Source organism: Cololabis saira, chromosome 22, assembly GCF_033807715.1.
Source record: "Cololabis saira isolate AMF1-May2022 chromosome 22, fColSai1.1, whole genome shotgun sequence".
Taxonomy (NCBI): Eukaryota; Metazoa; Chordata; class Actinopteri; order Beloniformes; family Belonidae; genus Cololabis; species Cololabis saira.
Window position 1 is genome coordinate 34,595,707 of NC_084608.1, and position 21,607 is coordinate 34,617,313.

The 21,607-nt window shown below is 42.9% G+C and overlaps 1 protein-coding gene across 4 annotated transcripts in view; it reads right to left on the minus strand.

Moving 5' to 3' along the window:
- Nucleotides 1-21,607, minus strand: part of dipk1c (divergent protein kinase domain 1C) — a 43,062-nt gene that overhangs the window by 1,870 nt on the left and 19,585 nt on the right. For 2 of the 4 annotated variants that reach the window (XM_061713278.1, XM_061713276.1), the window contains exons 2-7: nt 12,135-12,338; nt 10,806-10,859; nt 10,473-10,666; nt 8,476-8,776; nt 6,906-7,070; nt 286-360 (exon numbers count right to left, since the gene is read on the minus strand). In XM_061713278.1, the coding sequence (XP_061569262.1) occupies nt 286-360; nt 6,906-7,070; nt 8,476-8,776; nt 10,473-10,666; nt 10,806-10,859; nt 12,135-12,338 (993 nt within the window). Of the gene's footprint in view, nt 1-285; nt 361-6,905; nt 7,071-8,475; nt 8,777-10,472; nt 10,667-10,805; nt 10,863-12,134; nt 12,339-21,607 lie in introns of all 4 variants that reach the window. The other 2 variants (XM_061713277.1, XM_061713275.1) reach the window with 1 other exon arrangement.

The window sequence follows — 21,607 nt, forward strand, 5'->3', positions numbered from 1 at the left end:
TGTCGAGGAAAAAGTCGAAATTTTGAGAAAAAAGTCAAAATGATGAGAAAAAATTTGAAATGTCGAGAGAAAAGTCGAAATGATGAGAAAAAAGTTGAAATGTTGAGAAAAAAGTCAAAATTAATGTTGAAATACAATTTCAAGAAAAAAGGTGAAATGTTGAGAAAAAAGTCAAAATTTCGACTTTATTCTTGAAATTTTATTTCAACATTTCGAATTTTTTCTCGAAGTGCAAAATAAAAAAAAAATCTTCCCGTCTCAAATATTTCAGTAGATGGTTCCTACCTGCAGAGGGAGCCCGGCTTTGGCCCCGAGCAGCGTGGGGGAGAACCAGGGCTTGAAGATCTTCTCACAGATCACCTGCAGGACGAGACAGGAGACCAGTTAGTGGGAACCAGGAGACGAGTCGGTGGGAACCAGGGACAAAGAAGGACCTTTTTATTGTGCACTTCGACAAAAAAGTCGAAATGTTGAGAAAAAAGTTGAAATTTGGAAAAAAAAGTTGAAATTTTTAGATTAATGTTGGAATAAAATTTCGAGAAAAAATTCGAAATGTCGAGAAAAAAGTCCAAATGATGAGAAAAAAGGCGACATTTCGACTTTATTCTTGACATTTCGAATTTCAGTCAGTGGGAACCAGGAGACGAGTCAGTGGGAGAAAAAAGGTCGAAATGTGAGAAAAGTTTAAAAGTCGAGAAAAAAGTCTAAATTTCAAGAAGAAAGTTGAAATTTCGAGATTAATGTTGGAATCCAATTTCGAGAAAAATTCTTGACATTTTGAATTTTTCCCACGAGTCGGGGGGAACCAGGGACAAAGAAGGACCTTTTTATTGTGCACTTCGACAAAAAAGTCGAAATGTTGAGAAAAAAGTTGAAATTTTGAGAAAAAAGTTGAAATTTTTAGATCAATGTTGGAATAAAATTTCGAGAAAAAAGTCCAAATGATGAGAAAAAAGGCGACATTTCGGCTTTATTCTTGACATTTCGACTTTTTTCTCGAAATTTCGACTTTTTCCCACGAGTCAGTGGGAACCAGGGACAAAGAAGGACAGAAGAGTTGCAGGTGTTTCTCTACGCAGACGACACCGGACTCTTCATCGACGAACACACTCGGGTCAAACATAAAGAGCTCTCTCTCCGAGGAGATGACCGGCGCGTCGCCACCGGTCGACCCGGGACACCTGCGGCCGGCTCGGCCAATGGGAGAGCGGCGTGTCATCCACATGTCAGCAGGTCCGGTCTTCACTCATCCTCCGTCTCTTCTCCTCCTCTCCTCTTTCTCCCTTTGTTCTTTGCTTCCTTTGTTTTGGTTTGTGTTCCCGTCTCTTTGTTCCGGTTTCAGCTTCATCGTTACGACTTGGTTTGGTTTTATTTTTCTTTATCTCCCGGGTGTGTCCACAGTGGCGTCAATTCAGTCTTACTAAGGTATGGCAAGGTTACGAGTCACATTAACTAGAGTATCAATCAACACGTCCAGCAAATACTCATCACAGAAGTTTATGTATCTGATCTGTGTGGTCAAGAAAATTGGAACTTTTTACAATGCAGTCTCGCTCACTGCAAAAACTCAACATCTTACCAGGAATATTTGTCTTATTTCTAGTTAAAATGTCTCATTTTTAGTCAAAAAAACTCATTACACTTAAAACAAGACTCATCATCAGAAAAATAACTTGTTATTTGACAATTTTCACCTGTTTCAAGTAAATTTTCACTTGAAATAAGTAGAAAAATCTCCCAGTGGGACAAGATTTATCTTCTCATTACAAGCAAAACAATCTTGTTCCACTGGCAGATTTTTCCACTTATTTTAAGTGAAAATCTACTTGAAACAGGTGAAAATGGTTGTTTTTGAGTCTTGTCTTAAGTGTAAAATAACTAGTGAAATCGATCATGTTGTTCTGATTTGCATTTGTAGTTATTTTATATGTATTAAGTAATAGAATCGCCGTCTTCTCTCCGTCTTCCCTCCGTCTTCTCTCCGTCTTCCCTCCGTCTTCCCTCCGTCTTCTCTCCGTCTTCTCTCCGTCTTCTCTCCGTCTTCCCTCCGTCTTCTCTCCGTCTTCCCTCCGTCTTCCCTCCGTCTTCTCTCCGTCTTCCCTCCGTCTTCTCTCCGTCTTCTCTCCGTCTTCCCTCCGTCTTCCCTCCGTCTTCTCTCCGTCTTCCCTCCGTCTTCCCTCCGTCTTCCCTCCGTCTTCCCTCCGTCTTCTCTCCGTCTTCTCTCCGTCTTCCCTCCGTCTTCCCTCCGTCTTCCCTCCGTCTTCTCTCCGTCTTCTCTCCGTCTTCCATCCGTCTTCCCTCCGTCTTCTCTCCGTCTTCTCTCCGTCTTCCCTCCGTCTTCTCTCCGTCTTCTCTCCGTCTTCTCTCCGTCTTCCCTCCGTCTTCTCTCCGTCTTCTCTCCGTCTTCTCTCCGTCTTCTCTCCGTCTTCCCTCCGTCTTCTCTCCGTCTTCTCTCCGTCTTCTCTCCGTCTTCCCTCCGTCTTCCCTCCGTCTTCTCTCCGTCTTCCCTCCGGCTCGTATTCGCGCCAGGTCCGTGTCCGATGAAAGCCGCTATCCGGTGTCATGAGAGGCGATCCGGGGGCCCGCGGGGCGATGAGAGTCCGTCGGCTGGTTGTCACGGCGACGGTGGTGATGATGGGGATGTACGGCTCATCTTTGCTGCCTTTCCGGGCCGGTCTGGGGGGCCGAGGCCCCTCTGGAGGGTCAGGACAGGTCCGAGCGGCCTCGGTGGCGCCGGTCTGGTCTGGTTCCGTCCGGGTTATCAGGGTTTTCCGGTCCGTCCGGTCCGTCCAATCCGGTCTGGCCGGTGTTCCGCCAATCCTTGCTACCTTGCCAAAAAATGCTCCCTAATGGTTTTCTACCTTTGTAGAGCTACAATTTTACTGTGTTTTACTCCCTAAACCACTTCCTTGTCTCTCACCAGGCCGTCATTGTAAATAAGAATGTTCTTAACGACCTGCCTGGTTAAATAAAGGAAAATGACTGAACGAATGTCAAATAAAGCCATAGAATTGTTGTTTTTTTCTCTTTATTGTATAATTTTCACAAAGTGTAATGCAATTCATGTCATGGGTCGTGTATTTTGAAGGATCAAATAATCAACATCCCAATTTATCAATTTTACATCGTGCAAGAAATCATGGACGTGGCAATCAAACTTTGGAAATCCACTGTTGGCAGAACCACAAAGTAGCATTTCTCGGCAGGGAGCATGGATTGGGAGAACACCGGTCCAGTTTATCTGGTCTGGTCCGGTTTGTCCGGTTTGTCCAGTTTATCCGGTTTATCCGGTTTGTCCGGTTTGTCCGGTCTCGGGTTCAGATTGTTGCAAGAGGCCAGGAAACGGTTGAGGGAGTATTATAATTATTATTCCAGCTAATATAATAATAATCATAATAATATTCAGTCATTTTTATTTAGTGTTAATATTCATTAAAACTAAAACTAAAATCTGGTGCTTGTAAAATAATGATGATTTAAAACGCAATAATTATAACATCTGCTCCAGTAACTGGACCATGAAGCCTGATTTAATGATTTAATGATTTAATGATTTAATGGTTTAATGGTTTAATGGTTTAATGATTTAATGATTTAATGATTTAATGGTTTAATGATTTAATGATTTAATGATTTAATGATTTAATGATTTAATGATTTAATGGTTTAATGATTTAATGATTTAATGGTTTAATGGTTTAATGGTTTAATGATTTAATGATTTAATGGCAATAACCAGAAACTCTTAATTTGAAAAATTACGGTTTTATAGTCAATTTTATACCGAATGTTTAAAGTAGCATCAGTCCGTTTGACTAACTTATCTCTGTTAATTCACAACCAACTGGAAAACTGCAATATGTTTAGATGATGTGCAGAGTGTCTGACATATATTGTTATTTATTGTTATTTTATTCTTTTTATTTCCTGTTTTAGTTTTTAAATCTTTACTCCTTCTCATGTTTGTACTCCGAGTTTCCTCTGCACAAGAATTTTTATTTAACAAATGTGCAAATGGCAAATAAAATTATCTTATTGAGGACAAAATAAACTCTTAATTTGTAAAAATACTGACATACATTAGTGATTAATCTGCAAACTACATTTTAATTTAAGGGTTTCTTTGTCTGAAAAGTTTGACTTCGGTCACGTGAAGCTTAGACAAAGAAAACTTTAAGTTTTAGAGAGAATAGCTGTGTTTTTGAGGCTCCGGAGACTCGGACGCCGGCGCGGCGGCCGCGGCCGAGAAACGTCTGTCGGCAGGTTCTTTAAGTTCAACGAAGGAACGAAGCTGAAGAAAAGGAGGTGAAGAAAAGGAGCTGAAGAAAAGGAGCTGAAGAAAAGGAGGTGAAGAAAAGCAGGTGGAGAACCACGGAGCGGAAAATGTCTTAAATCTGAATTCTTGGTTGGTTTTTATCTGTTTTCGTTCTCTGAAAAACTTCCAGTTTGAAAAAAAACTTAATTTGTTTCTGTTGATAGAAATTTTACATTTTCCACATTTTAATCAAATTTGAATTAAATTAAACAAATAGAGCTTTTATTTACTTAAATAAACAGAAGGTTTGATGCAGTTTAATTAAAAATTACTGCAACTGCCTCCAAATTTAAATAATTTTCTCTCATTAGGGTTTTATATTTTGAAAAGGGATTTAAACTTTTTACACAATTATTTTCATAATAAAAAGTGAAATGTCTCAACTAAAGTGTCACCGGAACTTTAATTACCCACAAATCCTCTTGGACGCTGCGACGCAGCGATTCACATTCCTCTCGTCGCTTTTAGTTTTTTCCAGCGCTGGATAATTAAATCTGTGACAGGCTAATTACCCAGAATTCCTCAGGAGTCTGAGAGGAAAAAGGGCCGCGATTTATCGGAGCGGCGAACGCAGAAACGTTGCTGACGGACGGCAGATAAAACCTTCGATCCCCGTCCACGCCGGCGGCGGGGAAGCTGCACCTGATGTGGAAGGTCAAAGGTCGGGGCGGGATAATTACCCAGAATTCCTCAGGAGTCTGAGCTGAGACGTAAACGCGGGTTCTAGTTTCGGCCTCGCGGCGCGTCCAGGCCTCCGGGTTTCAGGTAGAGATTCAGTCAAAAACATGTCAAAACAATATTTCTGTTCCACAAATAAAAGATTCCCCGGATAACAAGGTTATTGTATATTTTATATCACACTAAGATTGTGCCATATTTGACCTGTTGCATTGAAGTTTGGGGGAATGTTTGCAAAAAATATACTCATTCTATTTTCATTTTACAAAAAAAAGCCATAATAATTAGCAGAAAACAATATCCTTCAAATTACTCCTTCAGTTAAAACTGTTGAAATGTCTTGAATTAATGGAACCACAGAATTCTGCAAATTATGCGGAAATTAGCTCATAAGAAAATGTTGCCAATCAATATACTGTACAGAAGAAAATTGAAAAATGAGAAAATAAGGATAAATTAAAAAGAACAGAGATCTTTAAAAAAACTAAATTCAGGATGAAATTAATGAAACGTTGTGTTTCTGTAAAAGGAATCAGTTTATGGAACAATCTGGATACAGAAGCCAAAGAATGCAAATCAAACATTACATTTAAAAGAATAATAAAAGCCAGTTTGATGAAGAAATATCATAATTTTAGTTAGTTTTAAGTTAGGTGCGTTTTCTTGTTTTTTTTTCTATCTCTTTTTAGCAACATTGTCATATTTTTTTTCTTTGAATCAAAAAAAGAATACGACTATCCGTGTTTGACGACAGCGATTTTGTGTTATTTTATAACTTTGTTGTAGTTTTGGTTTTGTTTTATTTATTACGTTTATTGGAAAGTGCTTTTTTTCAATTGCGTAATTTGTAATTTTTTTTTATTATTACATTTATTGAAATTTGATTTCTTAGGAAAAAGGGACAGATAAAATAAGCTTAGTGTTCTTACTGTTCCCTTTCATTCAATTTGTTGCAATTATATTGAACTGTTTTGTTTTTCTTTTAATGAATGAAGTAAAGAAATAAGGTTAAAGTTAAAGTCTTACTTCAAGTGGACGGTTAAAGGTCGCGGCTAATTACCCAGAATTCTCCAGGGTCTCGGGTTGCAGACGTGGACAGACGCACAGATAAGAGCGTTATATTCTCACACTTCAGCCACTCAAACTATATCAAATTTCCGCTCCCCCCAAAGCCAAGGAAACTCATTTTAATTTGGTCAATAAAATGTATCCAAACGTTGAATTTTTGAGACAAAGATTTAAATTTGAAGTTGACCCCTGTGCTTTCTGTAATGAATCTGAAGAATCACTTGATCATATGTTTCTATTGTGTCGCTACTTTTACAAATGAATGACATTCCAAATTTAGAAATCGTTAACATTATTTTTTATATAGATACAATTGACAAATTAGTGTCTCTCTTGGTTAATAATGTCATTCTCTTACTGGCTAAATATCATAAACACTGTTGTAAGTGGAGAAAAATGAAGCCTCTTTCCAATGTTTTTTAAATTATTTCAAAGTTTTTTTGTCTTTATAAAATAAATTAAGTCAAATAACTGCAAAAAAAGATTATTAGCCGATATATCAAAGTATGTTTTATTTTAAGTCTCTTTCTGAAATGGCGATGCTTTTTGCTTTAAAATGCCTGACTGTTTTTTTGTTATTAATTTTACTTATTGTGTATATGTCTTGTTCATGAAACCTCCCAAAATGTTCTATTTTCTTATATTGTTTTTCCTCTACTAGCAGCTTGTATAAATGTTTTCTTGTTTATAAATTAAGACGTGGACAGACTTTACCCCGTCACCAGTTCACCTCTTCACCCGTTCACCCCGTCACAACGTCACCCCGTCACAACGTCCTGCTTCCACCGCAGCAGCTAACTGCAGGTGTGGGCTGATTACCCAGAATCCCGCGGGCCGGGCTCACCTGCAGGTTGCTGTTGCGGCGGCGCGGGCTGCACCTGCGGCGGACGCCGTCGCACCTGGACGTGCAGTCGAAGAAGTTGCAGTCGTCGTCGCTGCTGCAGTTTTGCTCCAGGATGTCCCTCATCTTCGGCTCGAAGAAAACCATGTCCACGTCGATGGCTACCACCTGTTAGCACACGGTTAGCACATGGTTAGCATAAGGAGTTAGCAGTGGATTAGCATACAGAGTTAGGAGACGGTTAGCAGGAGGTTAGTAGATTAGCTTTAGCCAACGCTCCCGCTAGACGGGGAGGTTAGCCTTAGCACGCTAGACGGGGAGGTTAGCCTTAGTACGCTAGACGGGGAGGTTAGCCTTAGCTAGACGGGGGGGTTAGCCTTAGCCACGCTAGACGGGGAGGTTAGCCTTAGCTAGATGGGGAGGTTAGGCTTAGCTAGACGGGGAGGTTAGCCTTTACACCGTGTCATAACTGCATGTGAGTGACCGTCAGCGACAAAATCAATTCCATTGCTTTATTTTCTATTGGACTGTCCTAACTGGCCGTTTTGAGCTGAACATTTGTTGGACGCTTCTATTTTCTTCCTGCCACTCGCGTTGAAAGACGGTTGAAAGCCGGTTGAAAGCCGGTTGAAAGCCGGTTGAAAGACGGTTGAAAGACGGTTGAAAGACGGTTGAAAGACGGTTGAAAGCCGGTTGGAAGACGGTTGAAAGACGGTTGAAAGACGGTTGAAAGCGCTGTAGGAAACAGTCATGAGGAACGGCTGATCCAGTTAGTTGAAATGAGAAGTTATCTCTATGATTCCTCCTCATTTCACTACAAAAACCTCAATAAAGTGGCAGCTGGGGTTAGCAAGAGGTTAGCAGGAGGTTAGCAGGAGGTTAGCAGGAGGTTAGCAGGGGGTTAGCAGGAGGTTAGCAGGAGGTTAGCAGGGGGTTAGCAGGAGGTTAGCAGGGGGTTAGCAGGAGGTTAGCAGGAGGTTAGCAGGGGGTTAGCAGGAAGTTAGCAGGAGGTTAGCAGGAAGTTAGCAGGAGGTTAGCAGGAAGTTAGCAGGAAGTTAGCAGGAGGTTAGCAGGGGTTAGCGGAGGTTAGCAGGCTGGGGTTAGCAGGAGGCTAGCAGGCTGGGGTTAGCAGGAGGTTAGCAGGCTGGGGTTAGCAGGAGGTTAGCAGGAGGTTAGCAGGAGGCTAGCAGGAGGTTAGCAGGAGGTTAGCAGGAGGTTAGCAGGGTGTTAGCAGGAGGTTAGCAGGCTGGGGTTAGCAGGAGGTTAGCAGGAGGCTAGCAGGAGGTTAGCAGGCTGGGGTTAGCAGGAGGTTAGCAGGGGGTTAGCAGGCTGGGGTTAGCAGGAGGTTAGCAGGCTGGGGTTAGCAGGAGGTTAGCAGGAGGTTAGCAGGAGGTTAGCAGGCTTGGGTTAGCAGGAGGTTAGCAGGAGGTTAGCAGGAGTTTAGCAGGCTGGGGTTAGCAGGAGGTTAGCAGGAGGTTATGAGGAGGTTAGCAGGTTAGCAGAGGGTTAGCAGGCTGGGGTTAGCAGGAGGTTACCAGGGGGCTAGCAGAAGGCTAGCGTTAGCCTCCCTCACCGTCAGGTCCTTCCGGATGGCGAAGTTCTCCGGCTTGATGTCGCAGAGGTGCAGCTTGTGTCTGAAGTCGCGGTCGAAGTGCTGCACCATGTCCAGGAAGCTGAGCGCGATGCGGTGCACCGAGTCCCGGGGCCCCCCGGAGCGGGGGCCCCTCCCCGGGCCCCCAGGCCCCCCCGGGTCCCGGTCCAGGGAGAACAGGTTCTGGTCCCAGGCGTGGCCCGCCGACAGGAACTCCACGGCGTAGAAGTGTCCGCAGGAGCCGAGGACCCGGGCCACGTGGACGCTGAGGTCCTGCAGGATCCTGCACAAACCAGACCACCATAAAGATCCTGACAGGTGACAGGTTTTCATACGTATAGGCTCGCCACCCAACCAATACGGACATATATTATGCTCTTATTTATTGATGTCATAATATACAGGTGAAGATCGGAAAATTTGAATATATTGCAAAACTAAATAAAAAGTAACACACAAAAAACATCAGGTGGGCATTTTTAAACTCACTTAACACCTGAAACGCCTGCCTTAAAATGAATTGTATTTTAATTAATTAAGGACACATTTAATGAATTAATGACACATTTAATTAATGACATATTTCATTCCAATTGTAATTAATTAATGACATATTTAATTAATTAATGACATATTGCATTCCAATTTTAATGTATTATTGACACATTTAATTAATGAATGACATTATTTAATTCCCATTTTAATTAATTAATGACACATTTAATTAATGATGTATTTATTTATTTAATTTTGGCACAAAAAATCCTCCATAGCCTCTATCGCCTCGCTTATTGATTCATTTTGAATTTTCTGCAAACCGGCCACTAGGGGGCCGTCCCAATTTGTTTGCAGTGGTTTTTGAAAACCTTATATCCATAACTAACACCATGCCAAATACTCAAAAACTCCCGGCCCCGGCCCTGGCCCCGGCCGCTTCTTCCGGCTGTCGGCGAAGGCGAACGGTTTTCTGCTCCTCTCCCTCCCTATCTGCCCTGCTGCTGCTTTTGTCCTGTCTTGTCTTTAGAGCCTCTATTTTTCACTCCTCCGAAACTCTACAATCATGGAATTGGTTAACTGGTCTCTCAGCACAATTGACCAAATTTTTGCGACGAGAAGTCATAGGACAAGGGAGCCCTCTTGCCCCGATGGGACATTTTTTGCCGGATACGTGATTGACTCCTGGAAGCATTGGATGATTTTGTGTCTGTCGATTCTGTCTGTCGAGGACGTTGAAGATGCCTTCATAATTGGATTAATGATAACAGGATTTCCGCTGATCGGAGCTGGTGGATTCCTGGTATATCGACAAACGCGTAAGTCGTCAACAGCTGTTCTGGCCCTTTCCGAGCTGCCAGATAAGCTCTGCGACTAACACTCAGACTCTAACGCTGGGAGAGCAAAGCCGTAAGCTGGATGAGATTCTTGAACAGAATCACAGGCTGGCGGCGGTCTTTGAGCTCATTGGCAAGATGGATAAGACCTTGGAGAAGTTGGAAGCTCGGCTTGGCGGGAATTGATCACAAATTCATCTGTTTGGAGTCGCCATTGATGAATCAAAGAATTACTGGGATCTGCCTGTTCTTTTCAATACAATTGTTGATTCTATAATCTGACCTTGACAGGGCGGCTTGGCCGGCTGCTCCAGTCACAATCTCCCTGGTGGAATGTAAACAAGGTGACCCTGCCCCCACTAGCCCTCCCCTTCCCAGGAACATCTGTGGACCTGTTTCAGAACTGTACCGAGCCGTCTGATAACATCAAGGACATTGGCTGAGGAGCAGCTCTGGGGCGAAGTTCACGAACTTACCGCTCAAACACACACACACTTACTGATAACCACACCCCCCCCTCATCTTCAACGCCTTACCGGCCCCCCCTCTTATCAGCCCCCCCAGCGCAGTCTCCGGGTTCGAGCACCACAAAGCCTCGGCGATCACTTGGATGCACTGGGCCGGGACCTCCGACCTGGGGGCCCCTACCTGAGGAAGGTGTACTCCTCCTGCTGCAGAAGGGCCCACAGCGACGCCAGCTCAGCCCTGGAGTAGTCGTGGCCCCGGAGCTGCTGCTCCAGCAGCCGAGACAGAGAACCGTTGGGCCGCCGGTCCCGGTCCTGGTCCTGATCCTGGTCCATGTCCTGGTCCTGGTCCTGCAGCAGACCCAGAGAGTTCCGGACCTGGAGGGGGGGACGGGTTCAGGTCTAGACCTGGACCAGGTCTAGACCTGGTTCAGGTCTAGTCCTGGTTCAGGTCTACTAGTCCTGGTTCAGGTCTAGTCCTGGTCCAGGTGCAGGTCCTGGTCTAGGGTCCTCTTACCTCCAGAGTAGCGTAGAAAACCACATCCAGAGCTGACAGCTCCTCGCCTGCGTCCTGCTGGAAGGGCGAGAGAAAGTTTTAGTCCAGACCTCCGGGGGTCCTGGGACCAGGACCAGGACCTGGACCAGGACCAGGACCAGGGCCGGGGGTCACCAGGTACTAGGGTTGTAACAATATATCGTGCAACAAAATTTAGCGATACAAAAACGTCACTGTAGGAAGGCTGGTGCTACGGGGGCCTTGCTGGTGCAGCTGCTCTTTATGAAGGCAGGCAGGGTGGAGGGGCTGATTGGGCACACCTGTGCACACCTGTGCCCAATCAGCTGAGTGGCTGCTCCTCCACCCTGCCACAGTCACGATACGTGTCGTGGAGGTGACAAACTGTAGCTTGATATTTATGGGCTTAAATTAAAGCCATAAATATTTTGTATCTGTAAATAAACTGTAGAAATATTTTGTGCATGTGCAAAACATATTTGTACTTGTAGAAATATTTTGTACATGTGCAAAAAATATTTGTACTTGTAGAAATATTTTGTACATGTGCAAAAAATATTTGTACTTGTAGAAATATTGTGTGCATGTGCAAAAAATATTTGTACTTTTTACAAAAGCTACAAACTTTTTTTACAACTACGAGTTATGGCAGTGTTTTGACGTGCCAATAATAAGAGCCAATCAGCGATCTTTGGACAGGGTTTCAAAGCGTTTCTGGAGAGCCAATCAGCACATTGCATCGCCTACTGACGTCGCCGCCATATTGGATGTTCAAGACTGCGCTGTAAACTAATACAAGTAAATGGACTTGTTTTCATAAAACGCCTTTCTACAAAGAAATGTACATTTTACGTCTCATTTATTCATTCACACACGCACTAATATACTTGGGAAACAGTTAGGCACCAAATATAATATATTTAATTTTCTCAGACGGCAAAAATAAGAACTTTATTGATCCCACATAGGAATAATTCATGTTATATCAGCTATAGAGAACAAGGTAATGTCGAAAAACAATATATATCCCCCCTCACAAAAATAAGAAGAATAGAGAAACATAATTTTTCATCAACAAAAACAAATTTCAAATAATAAAATAACATATTTGAACCATTTTTCAGACAATAAAATAACAATAACAATAAAATGTAATGTAATAAAAGTATAAAAAAAAGTATAAGTATAAAAGTGTAAAATATGCTTTGTTGATGAGAAAATATGTTTCTCTATTTTTCTTATGAACTTCTTACTTTTAGATCTTAAGACATTTCTTAAGATTATTCTTAAGAACATTTTGGTGAATCCGGCCCCGGGACCAGGACCAGGTACCTGGTAGTCCAGCAGCCCCAGCGGCTCGTAGGAGCTGAAGTTCTCCAGCTTGGACTTGAGCACCACGCGGTGGTTCCTCCAGCGAGCTTCCAGGACCTTCTTCCCCGTCTCGTAGTAGAGGCAGCGCCGGTACTGGACCAGCTCCCGCACACACAGGTCCTCACACAGGTCCCCCGCTACCGCCCCCTGCTGGAACTGCTGGCACTGGGGGGACAAGACCGGGTCAGGGGGGCCGGGACCTGGACCTGGACTCTAGTGGTCTGTAGAGGACCTGCAGGTCTGGACCTGGACCCTGGTGGTCTGTAGAGGACCTGCAGGTCTGGATCTGGACCCTAGTGGTCTGTAGAGGACCTGCAGGTCTGGATCTGGACCCTAGTGGTCTGTAGAGGACCTGCAGGTCTGGATCTGGACCCTAGTGGTCTGTAGAGGACCTGCAGGTCTGGATCTGGACCCTAGTGGTCTGTAGAGGACCTGCAGGTCTGGATCTGGACCCTAGTGGTCTGTAGAGGACCTGCAGGTCTGGATCTGGACCCTAGTGGTCTGTAGAGGACCTGCAGGTCTGGATCTGGACCCTAGTGGTCTGTAGAGGACCTGCAGGTCTGGATCTGGACCCTAGTGGTCTGTAGAGGACCTGCAGGTCTGGATCTGGACCCTAGTGGTCTGTAGAGGACCTGCAGGTCTGGACCTGGACCCTAGTGGTATCCGGGCTACAACCACAGCTAGCACTGTAGCTAAACTCAAGTCATTACTGCTTTTAAATGCTGCTAAATCTATTTTGCTACTCTGTATGTTTTATGTTTGTTCCTTTGTTTTATTGTATTGTTTGACTGAATTGACTGAATTTCTGTGGGGACTGCGGGTGGAAACTAGCCTGTTTGCTAAAACCTGGTGTATTGTCCCGTCTAAATCAACTCTGATTTGATTTGATTTGATTTGATTTGATTTGATTATTGGTCCCAGAGGAACTGCAGGCCGTCAGTGTCACGTCCCAAACGTTCTGCTCTTATTTACGTTTCATTTAAGTTTTATTTGGGTTTTATTTAAGTTTTGAGTTTTATTTCGTTTTATTTGGGTTTTATTTACATTTTATTTGGGTTTTATTTAGTTTTATTTTGGTTTTATTTAAGTTTTGAGTTTTATTAAGTTTTATTTGGGTTTTATTTCGTTTTATTTGGGTTTTATTTAGTTTTATTTGGGTTTTATTTAGTTTTATTTGGGTTTTATTTACGTTTTATTTGGGTTTTATTTACGTTTTATTTGGGTTTTATTTAAGTTTTGAGTTTTATTTGGGTTTTATTTCGTTTTATTTGGGTTTTATTTACGTTTTATTTGGGTTTTATTTCGTTTTATTTGGGTTTTATTTAAGTTTTGAGTTTTATTTGGGTTTTATTTCGTTTTATTTGGGTTTTATTTACGTTTTATTTGGGTTTTATTTAGTTTTATTTGGGTTTTATTTAGTTTTATACTCAACGATCTCCAAGAAAACGCCACCGTTATCAGAACCTTGAGACAAATGTACGAAGTAAAGAGTTGAAATGATCCATGGACCTCTCACTAGTGTGTGTGTGTGTGTGTGTGTGTGTGTGTGTGTGTGTGTGTGTGTGTGTGTGTGTGTGTGTGTGTGTGTGTGTGTGTGTGTGTGTGTGTGTGTGTGAGTGTGTGTGTGTGTGAGTGTGAGTGTGTGTTGACAGGTTCAACAGCTGGAGGAGGGGAAGTGATGAGAGTCAGACGAGATGCTGCAATTATCAGCGTCCTGATGGTTCCTGCCGTCTCTCGTCAGCTAGTGCGTGTGTGTGTGTGTGTGTGTGTGTGTGTGTGTGTGTGTGTGTGTGTGTGTGTGTGTGTGTGTGTGTGTGTGTGTGTGTGTGTGTGTGTGTGTGTGTGAGGGGTGAGACTCCGCCCCTCTGTTCTGAGCGCGCTCAGAGCTCGACACGTCAGAAAAGGTCATCTCCCAAACCTCAGGAGACGCCTTCTCTTCCTGTAATTTAATGAACTCGGGTCCATTTAGTCACGAGGAGCCGCTGCGCTACGATGGGCTACGATGGGCTATGATGGGCTACGAGAGTTAAACATGGGCTACGATGGGCTACGATGGTTTATGATGGGCTACGATGGTTAATGATGGGCTACGATGGTTTATCACGGGCTACGATGAACTACGATGGTTTACGATGGTTTATCCTGGGCTACGATGGTTTACGATGGGCTACGATGGTTTATGATGGGCTACGATGGTTAACGATGGGCTACGAGGGGCTACGATGGTTAACGATGGGCTACGATGGTTAACGATGGGCTACGATGGTTAACGATGGGCTACGAGGGGCTACGATGGTTAACGATGGGCTACGATGGTTAACGATGGGCTACGATGGTTAATGATGGACTACAATGGTTTATGATGTGCTACGAGGGGCTACGATGGTTTATGATGGGCTACGATGGTTAACGATGGGCTACGATGGTTAACGATGGGCTACAATGGTTTATGATGTGCTACGAGGGGCTACGATGGTTTATGATGGGCTACGATGGTTAACGATGGGCTACGATGGTTAACGATGGGCTACGATGGTTAACGATGGGCTACGATGGTTAATGATGGACTACGATGGGCTACAAAGTACTAGGATGGTCTACGATGGTTTATGAAGGGCTACGATGGTTTATGATGGGCTACGAGGGGCTACGATGGTTGTTTTATGAGGGGCTATAATGGGCTACGATGGTTTATGATGGGCTACGAGGGGCTACGATGGGCTACGATGGTTTATGATGGGCTACGAGGGGCTACGATGGGCTACGATGGTTAATGATGGGCTACGAGGGGCTACGATGGGCTACGATGGTTAATGATGGGCTATGATGGTTTATGATGGGCTACGATGGTTAACGATGGGCTATGATGGTTTATGATGGACTATGATGGTTTATGATGGGCTACGATGGTTAATGATGGGCTATGATGGTTTATGATGGGCTACAATGGTTAATGATGGGCTACGATGGGCTACGATGGTTTATGATGGGCTACGATGGGCTACAAAGTACTAGGATGGGCTACGATGGTTTATGAAGGGGCTACGATGGTTGTTTTATGAGGGGCTATAATGGGCTACGATGGTGTATGATGGGCTACGAGTGGCTACGATGGTTTATCATGGGCTATGATGGTTTACGATGGGCTACGATGGTTTATGATGGGCTACGAGGGGCTACGATGGGCTACGATGGTTAATGATGGGCTACGATGGTTTATGATGGGCTACGATGGTTTACGATGGGCTACGATGGTTTATGATGGGCTACGATGGTTTATGAAGGGCTACGATGGTTTATGAAGGGCTACGATGGTTTATGATGGGCTACGATGGTTAACGATGGGCTACGATTGGTTAACGATGGGCTACGATGGGCTACAAAGGGCTACGATGGTTGATGATGGGCTATGATGGTTTATGAAGGGCTACGATGGTTTATGAAGGGCTATAATAATAATAATAAGGTAACACGTTACAATAAGGGTCCCTTAATTAACGTTAGTTAATGCATTATTAAGCATTAATTAACAGTTTAATAATAGTTAAATAACCAATTTTATGTATTACTTAACATTAATTAACATATTAGTTAATGCATTAATAAACAGTTAGTTAATGCATTATTAAGCATTAATTATCAGTGTAATAATAGTTAAATAACCATTATTATGTATTACTTAACATTAATCAGCATATTAATTAATGCATTAATAAACAGTTAATTAATGCCTACTGCTCAGAGTTAATTAATACATTAGTAAGCATTAATAAACGTTACATGATGTAATTATTTATCCTTATGTATGCATTACTTAGTATTAAGTAATAGATTAGTTAATACATAAGTAAAACGTTAATAATGTCCCTAGTAATCATTTACTAATGGTGTTTATTTGGAGTAAATATGCATTAAGTAACAGCTACCTAATACATCTACTAATCATTCGCTAATGGTGTACATGTTTACTGGATGGGCATTATTGAACAACTATTTAGAGTCTTAAGTATTCATTTCCTAATGGTGCTGTGTATGTTATCAGGTAGCTTGCCTGACCTTATGAACGGTAACCTGACATAAACCTTAATAAATGTATAGGAGTGGCTCATAACCATTACTTAACCATTGGTAAAGGCTTGCTGGACCCTTATTGTAAAGTGTAACACATGTACTAGTGCATTAGAACTGGTGCCACTCATAGCTCATCATGTCAAAAGGGAGCAGACATTTCCAGGGAGGATAAACAGAGGGTAGCCTATCATACTGTGTTATTGTATTATGTTACTAAATAATGTTTGTTCAAAGATCTCCTCTGTGCGAATTGTTGTTACGTATCTGTTATCACAGATGTGTGTGTGTGTGTGTGTATATATATATATATATATATATATATATATATATATATATATATATATATATATATATATATATATATATATATATGTGTATAAGATGTATACATATAACAAATGTTATCTGTTATCTGTTTTATTTTGTTTTAAATAAAAAGTGTAAACTTCTTTATATGTGATTGCTTAATTTACTAATGGTTAACTATGGTTAAGTAATGCTTATGAGGCAGTTAAGCATTAATAATGTGTTACCTAAGGGATAAATGTGTTACACTTTACAATAAGGGTCCAGCAAGCCTTTACTAATGGTTAATTATGGTTAAGTAATGCTTATGAGGCAGTTAAGCATTAATAATGTGTTACCTAAGGGATACATGTGTTACACTTTACAATAAGGGTCCAGAATAGTATTTACTAATGGTTAAGTAATGGTTATGAGCCACTCCTATACATTTATTAAGGTTTATGTCAGGTTACCGTTCATAAGGTCAGGTAAGCTACCTGATAACATACACAGCACCATTAGGAAATGATTACTTAAGACTCTAAATAGTTGTTTAATAATGCCCATCCAGTAAACATGTACACCATTAGCGAATGATTAGTAGATGTATTAGGTAGCTGTTACTTAATGCATATTCACTCCAAATAAACACCATTAGTAAATGATTACTAGGGACATTATTAACGTTTTACTTATGTATTAACTAATGTATTACTTAATACTAAGTAATGGATACATAAGGATAAATAATTACATCATGTAACGTTTATTAATGCTTACTAATGTATTAATTAACTCTGAGCAGTAGGCATTAATTAACTGTTTATTAATGCATTAACTAATATGCTAATTAATGTTAAGTAATACATAATAATGGTTATTTAACTATTATTACACTGTTAATTAATGCTTAATAATGCATTAACTAACTGTTTATTAATGCATTAACTAATATGTTAATTAATGTTAAGTAATACATAATAATGGTTATTTAACTATTATTAAACTGTTGCTATAATGCTTAATAATGCATTAACTAACGTTAATTAAGGGACCCTTATTGTAAAGTGTTACCAATAATAATAATAATAATGACTTGGATTTATATAGCGCCCTTCTAGGCACCCAGAGCGCTTTACAGAAATCATTATTCATTCATACACATTCTTTCTGGTGGTGGTAGCTACATCTGTAGCCACAGCTGCCCTGGGGCAGACTGACGGAAGCGTGGCTGCCATATCGCGCCTAACGGCCCCTCCGACCACCACCAACATTCAAACACATTCACACGAGGCAAGGTGGGTAAGGTGTCTTGCCCAAGGACACTACGACAGCAAACTGGGACAGAGCGGGATTCGAACCGCCGACCTTCCGATCATTGGACAACCCACTCTACCACCTGAGCTACTGCCGCCCCGCTATGATGGTTTATCATGGGCTACGATGCTTAACGATAGGCTAGGATGCTTTAAGGAGCTGTATGTAAGAGCAATAATAAAACGAATCATAAAATGATCCCGATATGTCAACAGACATTTAAAAATCATGTTCATTTCAAATACTTATGTCACTGACAACAGCACTCAAGCCAGGATATTCCAGTTTAAAAAGAGGAGTTGCAGCCCTCAACTGATGTTTATGTTGTCATTTTTTGTTTTGGCCTGAAGCTCCACCCTCCACCTATCTCCCAATCACCAAGTCAGTATTGTTTCTGAAGCTCCACCCTCCACCTATCTCCCAATCACCAAGTCAGTATTGTTTCTGAAGCTCCACCCTCCACCTATCTCCCAATCACCAAGTCAGTATTGTTTCTGAAGCTCCACCCTCCACCTATCTCCCAATCACCAAGTCAGTATTGTTTCTGAAGCTCCACCCTCCACCTATCTCCCAATCACCAAGTCAGTATTGTTTCGGCATCCGGGTTGCCAGCTCGGCTCCAATTATCGCAGCCATGGCAGCCTACGTTCCTGCTGCATTCTGCAGCCTACCTGGCAACCTCTGGTCGGGGGGAGGAGGGGGAGGGTACACGCCGCTCAACAATATTTTGAAAGTGACTGCAGTACCAGTTTTGGCCATTTCTTACAGACGGCTCCTTTAACGATGGGCTACGATGGTTTATGAAGGGCTACGATGCTTAACGGTGGGCTACGAGGCTGGGCTTGGTCCATCGGGGGAACTACCTTTCTGGTCTCATCCAGTTCCTACGGGACAAAGACTTGAGTTCCCGCTCTTTTCCAGTAGGAGTTCCCCAGGGTTCTGTCCTCGGCCCACTTGTTTCCTTCCTCTTGGTCCTTAATCTTAATCTCCTGTAGTTTAACATCAACCCCAGTGTTTCCACCAGACCCTCCTTGTTCCTGGTACCGTGACCTCGGGCCTGGAGAGGCGCCTTCAGATAAAACCTGTCGGGATTATTAGCTCCATATTTCCAGCACAAACGTTGTGTGGTTTAATGAGGTGCAGGTGCTCTGACGACGAGGGGAGGATGAATAAAACCTTCCCGGAGAGAAAGACTTGTGGGTTCCAGCTGGTCGGCGGCGCTTAGCCATCCATCAGGGCTGACAGCGGGGTCAAGGGTCGCCGCAGTCATGTACAGTATCCTCACAGGCCGGCGGAGGAGATCCACACCTCATGAGAGCTGTGGTTGTGCTGAGCACAGCGAACAATGGTTGGATGCTCGGAGCCGGCGGGCCGTGGGCGGAATGACCCGCAGTCACCGCCGCGCGTAGCGCCTAGCGCACACACATTCACCGCCCCGCGTAGCGCCTAGCGCACACACATTCACCGCCGCGTGGGCGGACCGGCTGACCTCAGGTCAGTTCACTGGAAGTGTAGGAAAGTCTCAGAGAGTCCAGGACCGCTTTGGTTCCTCTACCGACCTCCAGGGTCTTTGGTTCCTCTTAGTGATGCAACAAAATGAAAATTTGTGGCCGAAACCGAAACCGAAAATAATAATAAACACTTGGCCGAATACCGAACAATACCGAACATGGTTCTTTGCAGTTTTTCATTTATTTTGCCAATTTTTTCACCATTGCATAAATCAAATAAATTTGATTTAGGCATGCTTTTCAAAGAAAAAAATCTTTTACAAAATTACAAGGTAGAAAATATTTATTGAACATAAAAAAATGAAATTTTTTTTATTTCCCAGCATTATGTTGTTTTGGTTCCACCTCTTGGTGAATGTTAGGTAAAATTCTTATGGGGTTAGTTTTTGGTTGGCCAACGATTTATGTTTGTGGTGCGCAACAGTTACGGGACGGAGCAGCCAGTCTATTTCCTTATTTTACAACGCTGTTATTAATTGTTCCGTTTTTTTCCCCACTTATTCCACCGAAATCCGATAGTGTTTTTTTGCCATTTTCGTCCGACAATTTCGGTTACCGAACAATCGGTGCATCACTAGTTCCTCTACCGACCTCCAGGGTCTTTGGTTCCTCTACCGACCTCCAGGGTCTTTGGTTCCTCTACCGACCTCCAGGGTCTTTGGTTCCTCTACCGACCTCCAGGGTCTTTGGTTCCTCTCCCGACCTCCAGGGTCTTTGGTTCCTCTCCCGACCTCCAGGGTCTGGAGAGAGCAGTACCGGATCTTGTTCTTCAGAAGTTTATGCAGCTCTTCACGGGTAGCCGAGGCTCAGGGAACCGTGTCCTTCTGTCCAAACACTCCAGCTCTGAGACAGACGTCCTCTGTTCCCTGACAGGTTCTCTTCCGTCCCGCTTCACTCCACTGGCGTCTGTGAAAACCAACAAGTGCAGACTTGGAGCTTTGAGGGGGCAGGAAGTGGTTCCTACTAGACCGGGTCCTCCTGCAGGTCTTTGTTTTCTGCAACATCCGTCCCAGAGACCGTGAGACAACCTCAGAACCAGGACTCGTAACTGAAACCAGGACTAGTAGAACTGAAACCAGGACTAGTAGAACTGAAACCAGGACTAGTTACTGGAACCAGGACTAGTAGAACTGAAACCAGGACTAGTAACTGGAACCAGGACTAGTAGACCTGAAACCAGGACTAGTAGAACTGAAACCAGGACTAGTAGATCTGAACCAGGACTAGTAGATCTGAACCAGGACTAGTAGATCTGAACCAGGACTAGTAGATCTGAACCAGGACTCGTAGAAACCAGGACTAGTAGAACTGAAACCAGGACTAGTAGAACTGAAACAGGACTAGTAGAAACCAGGACTAGTAGAACTGAAACCAGGACTAGTAGAACTGAAACTAGGACTAGTAGATCTGAAACCAGGACTAGTAGAACTGAAACCAGGACTAGTAGAACTGAAACAGGACTAGTAGAACTGGAACCAGGACTAGTAGAACTGAAACCAGGACTAGTAACTGAAACCAGGACTAGTAGATCTGAAACCAGGACTAGTAGATCTGAAACCAGGACTAGTAGACCAGAAACCAGGACTAGTAGAACTGAAACAGGACTAGTAGAACTGGAACCAGGACTAGTAGAACTGAAACCAGGACTAGTAGAACTGAAACCAGGACTAGTAGATCTGAAACCAGGACTAGTAACTGAAACCAGGACTAGTAGAAACCAGGACTAGTAACTGAAACCAGGACTAGTAGAACTGAAACCAGGACTAGTAGAAACCAGGACTAGTAACTGAAACCAGGACTAGTAGAACTGAAACCAGGACTAGTAGAACTGAAACCAGGACTAGTAGAAACCAGGACTAGTAACTGAAACCAGGACTAGTAGAACTGAAACCAGGACTAGTAGAAACCAGGACTAGTAACTGAAACCAGGACTAGTAGAACTGAAACCAGGACTAGTAGAACTGAAACCAGGACTAGTAACTGAAACCAGGACTAGTAGAACTGAAACCAGGACTAGTAACTGAAACCAGGACTAGTAGAACTGAAACCAGGACTAGTAGACCTGGAACCAGGACTAGTAGAACTGAAACCAGGACTAGTAGAACTGAAACCAGGACTAGTAGAACTGAAACCAGGACTAGTAGAACTGAAACCAGGACTAGTAGACCTGAAACCAGGACTAGTAGAAACCAGGACTAGTAGACCTGGAACCAGGACTAGTAGAACTGAAACAGGACTAGTAGAACTGAA